This window comes from Hyla sarda, chromosome 1, assembly GCF_029499605.1.
Source record: "Hyla sarda isolate aHylSar1 chromosome 1, aHylSar1.hap1, whole genome shotgun sequence".
Classification (NCBI taxonomy): domain Eukaryota; kingdom Metazoa; phylum Chordata; class Amphibia; order Anura; family Hylidae; genus Hyla; species Hyla sarda.
The window spans coordinates 533,501,970-533,515,218 of record NC_079189.1 but is presented as its reverse complement, the minus strand read 5'-3'; the positions used below and the strand labels follow the sequence as shown (position 1 = coordinate 533,515,218).

General features: G+C 40.5%; 1 protein-coding gene across 3 annotated transcripts in view; it reads left to right on the top strand.

Annotated features, from left to right (window-relative positions):
* The window catches only part of POC5 (POC5 centriolar protein), a 76,644-nt gene that overhangs the window by 33,782 nt on the left and 29,613 nt on the right, over window positions 1–13,249 (top strand). For all 3 annotated transcript variants that reach the window (XM_056540299.1, XM_056540307.1, XM_056540317.1), the window contains 3 exons: window positions 2,556–2,666; window positions 5,405–5,607; window positions 6,834–7,010. In XM_056540299.1, coding sequence (XP_056396274.1) covers window positions 2,556–2,666; window positions 5,405–5,607; window positions 6,834–7,010 — 491 coding nt within the window. The remainder of the gene's footprint in view (window positions 1–2,555; window positions 2,667–5,404; window positions 5,608–6,833; window positions 7,011–13,249) is intronic.

The window sequence follows — 13,249 nt, the reverse complement described above, 5'->3', positions numbered from 1 at the left end:
AAAAAATGGTATTCAAAAGTCTTCATTGGTTTATTTAGTTTTTGCACTTTTGTTCTTTCCTCCTCGCCCTATAATAGCCATAACTCCTATTTATCCATCTACAGACCCATATGAGGGCTTGTTATTTGCGGGACCAATTGTACTTTGCAATGACGCCTTTCATTTTTCCATAACCTATGCTCCAAAACAAACAAAAAAAATTTTGTGAGGTGAAATTGAAAAAAAAATTCAATTATTTTTTTATTTTTTTAACGCCATTCACCTTGTGGTCTGACTTACATGGTAATCTGCAGTTTTTATCAGTACAATTTTGGTATTGAGCGGACTTTTTTTTTTTTTTTTTTTTAATCACTTTTTTTCTTGATATGATGTTATAAAAATATGCAGTTCTGTGGTTTGGTGTTTTTTTTACAATTACGCATGTGCCAATACCAAATACATTTATTTTTATTATGGTTACATGTTTTTTGTATGGGGAAAAAGGAGGGGGTGAACTTTTAATATGGAAGGGGTTAATGCGTGTTTTATTAAACTTTATTTTGTTTGCACTTTATTAGTCTCTTAGGGGACTTTTAGATGGAATTCTTAGATTTCTCATACAGATCAATGGAGTTCAATAGAACTGCATTGAACTCAGGAGCCCACCCCATACACCCTATGCGCCGCCAGGTTGTCTGCCCGACTCTATTAGCCTGGAACAGGACTAAATGTCAGCAAAATTCACCTGCCCGGCTCCTGGAACTGCATGTCCACATTCCTGTATCTTACATATAACTTTTTTCTAGCTTCATCATACATTTTATAATCTAAACTGCGCCAATGAAAAGGACAACCTGTCACTAGAGATGAGCGAACTTACAGTAAATTCGATTCGTCATGAAAAGGTGGATACAGTCCTAGGAAAGAGTCTCCTAGGACTGTATCCACCTTTTCCAGCCCACGGGAGCACCTGAAAGCTGAACTAATTTATGCAGGATAAGTCATCAACTGCCGAGCCAAGAAGTTCATGACGAATCGAATTTACTGTAAGTTCGCTCATCTCTACCTGTCAGACTAAAAATTTATATTGAGGCTTAGAAAAAAACATAAGTCACAAATAAAAATTCTAATCTCCACCTTTTCCCATTTTCCAAATAAAAATTTTTCCAATTTTATTTTTTTTTAAACATATATAGTATCTCTGGGGAATTGTCCAACTTATATATCCTACCGGTCAATGGTGTAAACAAGAAAAGAAATTTTAATAGAGGTCAGAACATTATATAGTAAAAGTAAGGATAAGTACAACCTGTCTTGCAAACGAGGTTAAAGTTGTAAAATTATACTTATCTAAATTTCTTATCTCTGTTTGCTTATTGCAAAATTAAAAAAGAACGTCAGTTTTAACACACTGTAAACATCATAAAAATAAAACTCTCCCACAGTTTTATATGGAAATGAAGGGTACCTTGTTAAAAAGAACACATGGTTCTGCAAAAAACAAGTTCTACACGCCACCTGGGAATTTAGCCACTTCTATCTCCCTCCTACATGAGACAGGTTATAGTCAAGAAGCTATAGTGAGAGGAAGATAAAGTTCACCGAATTCCCAGCTAGAGTGTACAACAGGAAAAGGAAATCCTTTTCAGGCTGTACACTAGACAGGACATTGGGCTAAAAACAACAGAGCAGACAGTTAAAGCGTACCCATCAGATCCAACAAAAAACATTTTTTTTAAATGTATCACTCAGTACCTAATCCTGACCATGTACATCTAATTATTTTGTGTCTAGCACCTTTATTTATTTTTTTATTACACTTTTAATTTAGCTCACTAGTCTGAATTCCTCTCAAATGGAGGGGACGTGGCCTCACTGTGCAGGTCTCTGCCCCCTCCCTCAGTATGCTGTCTGCTCACATCTCCCCTAGCATTAGCAAAACTACAACTCCCAGCTTGTCCTCACTGACAGTAGTGGGACACAAGCTGACAGTGGGAGGATTTTTCCTCCAGCTGTGAGCCCTGCACTCACATCTGTCACTCAAGGAAGTGTGTCCATGACATAGGTGATGATGCATGGACACAGCAGGACTAGTATGTGTCCAAGCAGGCAGGGGGGGGGGGGGGGCAGTTATTTGACTGGCTTTTTCAGTATGAAATACAGAAAATTTTCTAATGAAAGCAATGGCAAAACCTATTGGTTTATGCTTCACAACATAACAAAAGCTTTTGTATCTGAGAGTGCCCATTTAAGCATCAAGGCAAACAGTAGTAGTAGAATATATATATATATATATATATATATATATATATATATATATATATATATATATATATATATATATATATATATTGTGTGTGTGTGTATATATATATATATATATATATATGTGCATGCACATGCGTATATATATATATATATATATATATATATATATATATATGTGTGTGTGTGTATATATGTATATATATATATATATATATATTCATTCATTCATTCATTAGACAGTTGATTATAGGTTTCATTGTGGGACAACCCCTTTTAAGCTAAAATAATGATGTAATATTTCTTTTTAGAGAGACAACTATCTTCATTAGAAGACATTCCCAGAAGTTTAGATAGAGAAACTCCAAGAAGTTCTCCAACCAACGTTCCTGAACACAATCTGCCTAAAAAGAATCCTAGTGGTATTAGCAGTGTATTGCTATCAAGATACAAATGTAGAAAGTTCATTAACATCCTGTTTATTGTGTTTATCCTGTTTGTTTAACCTATTGTGCATTTATTTTGTCCTTCATGCTCCAGATGGATTCTGCCTTGCCACAGCCTCCCACTGATTTCAATGGGATTTTGTTGTGCCCTTTACATGTCCGAAGTTCCATTCCAGAGCTTCCAAGGAGGGATTTGATTCCTCTGGAGCATTTTCAATATTCTGGCAGGATCTGCCTGAAGTCCCAGGACTGCGCTGTAGTGAACGGGAAGGTGCAGTTGTTATATGTTTATACTGGAGGAGGCTGCAGCAAGCAAAATCCACCCTAACCGTTACATCTGTAGTGGTTCAAGCCACTTTGTAAACCAATCACAGAGTTGCCAATTGCCAATGTTACAGAGTTTAGTTGTTTACAGAGCCTATTGCAAGCTCAACAATGTGACCATCACTTGTCAACTGCATTTCCCCTATTACAAGAGGGGATGTGTGTCCGACAAACAATCACAGGTTGATCACTGGCCCTATTACACAGGGTGATGTTGGACTGTTCATGTCTGTTTAACCCCTTAAGTACTCAGGGTTTTTCCGTTTTTGCGCTTTCGTTTTTTCCTCCTTACCTTTAAAAAATCATAACCCTTTCAATTTTCCACCTAAAAATCCATATTATGGCTTATTTTTTGCGTCGCCAATTCTACTTTGCAGTGACATTAGTCATTTTACCCAAAAATGCACGGCGAAACGGAAAAAAAAATCATTGTGCGACAAAATCGAAAAAAAAAAACGCCATTTTGTAACTTTTGGGGGCTTCCGTTTCTACGCAGTGCATATTTCGGTAAAAATTACACCTTATCATTATTCTGTAGGTCCATACGGTTGAAATGATACCCTACTTATATAGGTTTGATTTTGTCGCACTTCTGGAAAAAATCATAACTACATGCAGGAAAATGTATACGTTTAAAAATGTCATCTTCTGACCCCTATAACTTTTTTATTTTTCCACATAGGGGGCGGTATGAGGACTCATTTTTTGCGCCGTGATCTGAAGTTTTTATTGGTATGATTTTTGTTTTGATCTGACTTTTTGATCACTTTTTATTCATTTTTTTAATGTTATAAAAAGTTACCAAAATACGCTTTTTTGGACTTTGGAATTTTTTTGCGCGTACGCCATTGACCGTACGGCTTAATTAATGATATATTTTTATAGTTCGGACATTTACGCACGCGGCGATACCACATATGTTTATTTTTTTTTTTTTTTTACACTGTTTTATTTTTCTTATGGGAAAAGGGGGGTGATTCAAACTTTTATTAGGGAAGGGGTTAAATGACCTTTATTAACACTTTTTTTTACTTTTTTTTTGCAGTGTTATAGGTCCCATAGGGACCTATAACACTGCACACACTGATCTCTCATCCTGATCACAGGCGTGGATTAACACGCCTGTGATCAGCATTATCGACGCTTGACTGCTCCTGCCTGGATTTCAGGCACGGAGCAGTCATTCGTCGATCGGACACCGGGGAGGCAGGTAAGAGCCCTCCCGGTGTCCGATCAGCTGTTCGGGACGCCGCGATTTCACCGCGGCCGTCCCGAACAGCCCGACTGAGCAGCCGGGATACTTTCAGTTTCACTTTAGAAGCGGCGGTCAGCTTTGACCGCCGCTTCTAAAGGGTTAATACCGCACATCGCCGCGATCGGCGATGTGTGGTATTAGCCGCGGGTCCCGGCCGTTGATTAGCGCCGGGACCCACGCGATATGATGCGGGATCGCGGCGCGATCCCGCTTCATATCGCGGGAGCAGGCGCAGGACGTAAATATACGTCCTGCGTCGTTAAGGGGTTAATAAGGCTCTCATTGCCTTAACCAATGGAAGACATAAACATTGATCTATGTGGTTACATAAACATCATTATTGAAAATCATAATTAACATTTTGCTCATTGATGCTAATACTTCCATTTATGACCTGGTTAGGTCTTGTTTCACATAAACATATTTGTTAATGTGTGTACTGCAGATCCACAGTATGGGCTTAAAACGGCTATTAGAAATCCACCTTAACCCGTTATCTTGTGACGGGCGATTGAATGGAAGAAATAGTGCATGCACTGATTCTCCCGTTACTATCTCCTATCACAAAATAACATCCGTTATTAATAAAGGGCGATAAGGGGTTAAAACGGCTATTAGAAAAATCCCATAGACTATAATGGGATTTTCTAACGTATGTTAGGGATTTTCTAATGGCTGTTTAACCCCGCGATCGCCCGCTATTTTATAACGGGTGTAATATAACGGGTACTTTTCATAGTGTGAAAGCAGCCTAATACAATGGTATTATATCACTAGGTCATTAGTATATTATCAGAATTACAGATCCATAATACTGCCGGGCTGCCTTCTAGGGAGGAAATCAAATGAGATGAGACTTGAGAATACTGATGGCATGCTGATGTAGTACAAATCACATGTGGAATTGTCTGTATTTTAAACACACTCCATATACTTCACTTTCGCATACACACCTTTGATGTACATTGAATAGACTTAAAGATGCACAATACTACTGGTGGGCTTCTCTTTTGTTATATCATGTACAAAGATGAGGAGACCCACACGATAGGTGGAGAGATGGATCTGTAATGATATCCAGATTGATACTTCAAATATTAATTTTTTATTTATTGCTTTTTTTTTATATTTGAAGAAACTTTGTTCCCAAGGACCTTTGCATCAGGCATGGAGGCGTTTTCTCCTGTTCATTCAGATGAACTGCTTTTCCATAGCTCATCATCATCTGCCTCTGCTAGATCCCAGACAGAACGAATGCAAGTAGCACAGCTGCCTGTTCCTTCTGAAAACATGCTGCAGGTTGAAGAGTTACTTGATCTTTGGAGTGGTAACCTAAAGGTAGGTAGATTCAGTCCACACATGGGGGTATTTTCAGTCTGTACAGAATTGCTGTACATTTTTTAACATTTGCGACTATTAGCACATTCTTAGTGTTATCCACTTTGTAGAATGAGCCAAGTTAAAGCATAGCTTCCATCTAAGCATATGGTCCCATGTAGTGGCCACTGCATGGCCAAGACGCAGACAAAAAGTATGTGCGTCTTTTAAATTGGTTGGTGTGATGTCTGGAATGGGAGAGTGTGCTGCAGACCGCATGCTCTTCCATAGAAATGAATGGAGCATGTGCCTAGAGCTGGGGGGTATGAGGAAAAATGTGTATGACAGTATTTTTTTTTTAATTATGGCAGTTCGACGGTATTTAACTGTATTTACCCCCCCCCCCATCATCATGTGACTAATCATATGTTACCCTCGAGGGCTGCTTCTCTCCCCCTCCTGCCAAATAATTATCAGCCGATGTGCTGTACTGTATTCATGTGCCCGGGCTGCAAATATTAAAAAAGAAACTTTAACTCCCCATCTTCCTACGTTCCCCCGTTGTTCCCAATTCTGTTCACGAGATATGGGTTTATGGTTTGTCTGACAATTCAGGCAAACAGACAGATGTGTGAAAATCCTGTGATGGGCAGATTAAGCAGTGAGTGATTTGTAGTCAGGGTATTAGGCATACACGCCCCTCAACGTACAACATTTACAACTTCTGATTGTATAACCCAACTCATTACCTGATATTCACTTTCATTATTAAAATTAAGTTCACGTCTATCTAAATGATTCCCTGAATTGGCAGGCAAACTATAAACCCACATCTCGTGAATGGAAGGACGTATCAAGAAAACGCTTTATTCATTATTTATCAGACTTCTATATATAGTCGCGTCAAGTGATAGGCAAGTATTGGGGTCCCATTGAGAATAAATGGTGCAGAGGGTGAACAGGTGCCCTGCCACTCCATTCACTTAGGCCTCTGTTACTAGGACCCCCCCCCCCCCCCCCAATTATTAGGGAAACGGAGGCCTCTTTCCCCCTAGTGAATGAAGTGGCGGTGCACCTATTCACCCGCTGCTCCATTTATTCTCTATGATCATCTAGTTATCACCTGTCCTGTGGATAGGACTGGGATATCCTTCTATAATCTGCTCTAAATGTTTTATATTGATGTTGGGTCTCACAGAAATTAATTTAGAAAAGTACTTATCTGCATGTCTGTCACTCTTTTTAAGACACATGTGTTGGCTGAACTGAGCAAATGGAGACTAACAATAATCGAGAAGCACCGGCTGGAAATGAAAGAACAGAATAAAAAGCACACAGAACATATTACTCACCTGAGCAACCAGATAGACAGCCTGCAAGCTCTTATACAAACATATGAAACTTCTATACAACGAAAAGATGAGGTAATACTGCTTATGGCCACCTATTTATTCATTAAATGTGAGATTTGCTTTTAGCTAAGGAACTAAGGGGTTCATAACTCTCATTTCTTTTAATGACACACTTCCACCTCACACTAAACAGGGATGTGACCTGCTGCAAGCTCCCTCCAAAGGGACTTTTATGACAGCACTTGATCAGAAAACAAAATAACTTATTACGCAAAATGAAGTAGTAGAATTACCTTGCAGCAAACAATTCAGTGTTCAAGTATAGGTGAAGATAAATGTTACAGTGGCAGTCCCACCTATACCATGACATTAGGACTGAGAACATGTTATACTATGCATTGATTCATTTCAGACTTTCCTAATGTTACCATTCTTGAGCATATTCATACACCAACCTATGTACACTGATCAGGGTCATGGGCACACAAAGTATATTGGTGCTTGGGGTGAGTGAAGAATTGCCTGCTTGGTCTCATCCCACCTACTGCAACCCAAATTGTTAATGTTGGCTATGATAGAAAGATGTCAGCAAACTAAGTGCATTATAAGTTGCTGCAGCCAGGGGCTGTGCAGCAACAGACCAGTCAAAGTACCCATGTGGACACCTGCCCATTGTTGAAACTGCCTACAATGGTCACCTGTGCATCAGAGTTTGAATATAAAACAATTGAGGAAGGGGGCCTGGCCTAATGAATCATATTTCCCTTATTTTTTGAATGGGCATGTGTGAAGAGATGGCAACAGGACACTATGGGAAAAGTCAGCAGAGGTGATGCTCGGGGCAGTGTCATCTTTGCATTCTAGTGAATGTTACTTTGAAACATGCCACCCACCTAAACATTACACAGTCCAAGTCCACCCATCCATGGCAGCCGTGTTCTCTAATGCCAGTGGCCTGTTTTAGCAGAATAATGTGCACTTCCACAATGCATTAATTGCCATGCTCCTTGTAACAACAAAGATGTCAAAGTGTTGACCGGACTTGTGAATTCCCAAGATCTCCGTCCAATTCAGCTTGAAAAAACAAGTCTATGGAGGCCCCACTGTGTTTTTGGTGGGACCTACATAATATTACTGATTTTAAGGTGATGGCAGATCTGTGTACATATCCAATCTAAACCAGACTGCACTGATGTTATTAGGTAGACATATTTTTGCATGAATGGAACAATGTGGAGCTGGGCACCTCATTTATCTTTGTCTTGACATAGCACTGGTGATGAATGTGTTCACAGTGTGATCTGTCTCTGGATGAGTACATTTTGCAGTCAGTGTCTAGAACATTTCATGTTCTCATGCGCACCTGGGGTTAATGCTTACTTTGTGTTCAATAAATGTCTGAAAAATAAAAAACATGCCTGCTTTTAGACCATTTATCTTTATGCATACGTCCCAGCACCCGACACGTTTGCGCACTGGGACGTATGCATATGTCCTAGCGAACTCCTGTCGCGGGCAGCTCAGGAGGTTGGCGGCAGGACCCGGCTGTCAATCACAGCCGGAGTCCCGCTGCAGCTTCCGGTCCCAACATCATTAACCCCATAGATGCCAGAAATGTTCCAGTTGTTCACAATATTTTGTTGGAGCTTTTCACAAAAAATGCTGCATGTTTCAACAAAAATTCACCACTTATATAAAGTACAATATGTCACGAAAAAAACACTCAGAAAAAGCCTTCTAAAGTCATTATTATTTAACCTCTTAACGACAATTGACGTAAATGTACGTCATGGTGCCGTAGTACTTAACGCACCATGACATACATTTACGCTCTGCCATGACTGCTAGCACCGAACCGGTGCTCACGTCATGCGCGGCCGGTCCTAGCTGCTGTCCGCAGCCAGGGACCCGCTGGTAATGGCAGACATCCGCGATGGCGTGGATGTCCGCTATTAACCCCTCAGATGCCATGATGAATACAGATCACGGCATCTGCGGCAGTGCGGTACTTTGCGGGCATCCGATCGTCCATAATGGCGTCCGGAGGTCCCCTCACCTGCCTCCGTCCGTCTCCAGTGGTCTTCTGCTCTGGTCTGAGATCGAGCAGACCAGAGCAGAAGATCACTGATAACACTGATCAGTGCTATGCCCTATACATAGCACTGAACAATATTAGCAATCAAATGATTGCTATAAATAGTCCCCTATGGGGACTATTAAAGTGTAAAAAAATAAATAAATATATATATATATCTATATGTGTGTATATATATATATATATATATATTTGAAAAATCCCCTCCCCCAATAAAAATGTAAATCATCCATTTTACCGCCAAAAAAGTATCAAAAAAAAATCTTATTTGGTATCGCCGCATGCGAGCCCTCATACCGCCCCATATATGGTAAAATTTGAAAGTTATAGGTTTTCAAAATAGGGCAATTTCAAACATACAAATTTTGTTAAAATTGTTTTAGATTTTTTTTTTTTGCGGTACAATTTTATAGAGGCATATAACATGGGTATCATTTTAATCGTATAGATCCATAGAATAAAGAAAGCATGTTATCTTTACCGTAAAGTGTACAGCGTGAAAACAAAACCTTCCAAAACTTGCTAAATTTGGGTTTTGTATAACATTTTCCCACATAAAATGTACGGCCCAACAAAATTTTTTTTTTTTTTTTTATGGTAAAATAAGTGATGTAATTACAAAGTAAAATTGGTGACGCAAACAATAAGCCCTCATATAGGTTTGTGGATGGAAATATAAGAGTAAAAACGAAAATGCTCAAATAAATTTGGCCTGGTCGTTAAGGCCAAAATGGGCCTGGTCCTTGAGGGGTTAAAGAGACCGAGTCAATAAAAAAACTTGGTCATTAAGGTAAAAAAAAAAAAAAAGGGTTTGTTCTTAAAGGGGTACTCCACCCCTAGACATTAGGGGATACGATGTCTGATCGCGGGGGTCCCGCTGCTGGGGACCCCCGGGATCTCGGCTGCAGTACCCAGCTGTCATTACTGCAAACTCGCTCTGTGCGTAATGACGGGCAATACAGGGGCCGGAGCATCGTGATGTCACGTCCCGCACCCTTAATGCAACTCTGGGAGGGGGCGTGACGACAGTTGCAGGAGCTGTATTTATGAAAAAGGTTTATGTACATAACTGGGGAGATTTATCTAAACCTGTGCAGAGGAATTTGCCCAGTTGCCCATAGCAACCAATCAGCTCGCTTCTTTCATTTTTAGGAAGGCCTGTGAAAAATGAAAGAAGCAATCTGGTTCTTTGGGCAACTAGACAACTTTTCCTTTGCACAGGTTTTGATAAATCTCCCTCAACATGTGACAACTGGTTCAGTAGACGTGAACTAAAAGAGTGGCAGCCTGGTGCAGCTGAAGAGAGAACTGTCTGCCAGAGATTAGTCTACAAGGAAAGTGGATTGGCAAGAAGTTATATGAGGTAAGGTGTGTGTGTGTGTTTTTTTTTTTAAATTTTTTATTTTATTTAAACCCCTTTTAGGGTATATTCACATGTAAAGTATCCTGCGCTTATTTGATGTGCAGGATTTAAATCTGCAGATTTTATTGTAAACTACATGACTGCCGCCTAAAATCCTGTACGTGTGAATCTCAGAGAGTTCTAAAATCTTTTCACCACTCTAAAACCATGCAGGTTTTAATAAATCTTTTAAAACAAAAGATATGATTTAAACTATATTAGTCAACAGGTAGCCAGTGAAGGGTCAAAGGTGGAACGACATAAAAAATGTATTAATTGAGAAGCAGAGTTAGAGACAGACTGGAGTGGAACATGAGTGTTAGATGGGAAGGATGTGGCAGTAGTCCAATCAAGGGATCATGTGTGCATGCACAAGCATTTTTGTTGAGTCAGAATTGAGAAAATAGTGGAAACCTTTTGGAAGTGGAGGTGATAAGGGCTTGGATGGGCAGTTTATCCGATGCAGTAAACTTGTGGAATTGGGGAGAGAGTGGAACGATTGAAAGCAACTGGGGGGGGGGGGGGGGGGGGGGAAGATACAGCCAACTGATCCTATCCAGGATAGCAATAAAGTTACATCCAGAATGGAGAGGTAGCTCTAAGTGTAGTCCGTATATAAGGAAACAGGTTTCTGACTATAGCTAAAGACAATTATCTGTCCCGAGTGGTTCAGGGCCTGATCAGAGGGGGCGCCCTACTAGACTTAATATTAACCAATAGACCTGACAGAGTAACTAATGTGCAAGTAGAAGGACACCTAGGAAATAATGATCATAATATAATACATTATAACTTGTTCTTCCATAAGGGAACCTCTCGAGGGGCCACAAAAACAATGAACTTTAGGAAGACAAAGTTTGATCAACTCAAAGAAGCCCTTAACAATATAAAATGGTATAATGTCCTCAAAAACAAGAATACTGACAATAAATGGGAGACTTTTAAAAATATGTTACATTCTCACTGTAAGATGTATATACCATAGGAATAAAAGGGTCAGGAATAAAAAAAAAAACAATATGGATGAATAAAAATGTGAAGTCGGTAATACATTATTTTTTGTCATTTATTTAAACTACTCAAACAAGACAGCAGTAAAGAAGCATTAAAAAGCTATAGAAAAACATTTAGAATATGCAAAAGACAGATAAAAGCCACTAAAGTGGAGACAGACTCATTGCCAGAGAGAGACCCCAAACTAACCCCAAATTTCTAATACTCAAGGACTCTTTAGTGACAGGGTCTGTTCCCCAGGACTGACGCATGTCAATTGTGGTGCCAATATTTAAAAAGGGGTCAAAAAGTTATCCTGGGAATTAGGGATCAACCGATTATCGGTTTGGCCGATATTATCGGGCGATAATCACGATATTGGGCATTACCGGTATCTGCAATTACCATGCCGATAATGCCGTGCCTACCGCGACAGCCGACCCACCGCACCCCCCCACTGCACTGCCCCGGCACCATCCCCGGTTTTATAATTACCTGTTCCCGGGGTCAACGCTACTTCTGGCTCCTGCTGCGTCCTGCGTTACGCTGTGCGCAATGACGAGTGACGCGACGTCACCGTCAGTGCGCACAGTGACAGCTCAGGAGGAAACAGGTAACAGGTAATTATAAAACCGGGGATGGGGGAGGCAATGGGGCCAGGGCGGTGCGGTGGGGGGTGCGGAGCGGTAGGGGGCGCGGTGCGGCGGTGGGGGGGGGCAGTGGCGGTGATAGGACTCAGGACCCCCCGGACAGGCAGGGGGAGAGAAGCGGGTGGCGGCGGCGGTCTATGGCACCGCTTTAAATCAATGATCTGCAGGGGGGGGGAATGGGGGGTAAATAGCCGATAACTTATACCGGAATATCGGTATAAGTTATCGGCTATCGGCCCTAACCTCCACAGATTATCGGTATCGGCCCTAAAAAAACTATATCGGTCGATCCCTACTGGGAATTATAGAATTAGTTTTTAACCTCTGTTGTATGTAAATTGTTTGAGGGTTTTCTAAGAGATGTTATTTTGGAATATCTTGATAAAAATAAATGTATGACCCCATATCAGCATGGCTTTATGAGGGATCGGTCCTGTCAAACTAACCTGATCAGCTTTTATGAGGAGGTGAGCTCCAGGACTGGACCAGGGAAAATCGCTGGATGTCGTATTTCTTGTTTTTTTTTTATTTCCCAAAGTATTTGATACAGTGCCACATAAAAGATTGGTACATAAAATGAGAATGCTTGGGGGAAATATGTGTAAGTGGGTAAGTAACTGGCTCAGTGATAGGAAACAGAGGGTGGTTATTAATGGTACTTATTCTGATTGGATGACTGTTACTAGTGGGGTACCACAGGGGTCAGTCTTGGGTCCTATTCTATTTTAATATATTTATGAATGACAGTGTTGAAGGGTTGTATAGTAAAGTAGCAATCTTTTCAGATGATACTAAACTCTGTAAAGGGGTTAACACAATAGAGGACAGTGCACTATTACAAATGGATCTGGATAGGTTTGAGGTTTGGGCTGAGAAGTGGCAGATGAGGTTCAACACTGGTAAATGTAAGGTTATGCACATGGGGAGGAAAAATCCGGGCTGGGATTATGTGTTAAATGGGAGAACACTTGGGATGACTGACATGGAAAAGGACTTAGGCTAGGTTCAGACTACGGAATTTCCGCCTGCAATTCCGCTTTGAAATTGCAGGCGGAAATTCCACTTGCTAAAATGCATAGTTTGGTGAATGGGTTTCCGTTCACAAATTCACACTTCGGAATTTGTGAACAGAAAATCCGCTTGGAAATTTCCGCCTGAAGAATGGCGGTGC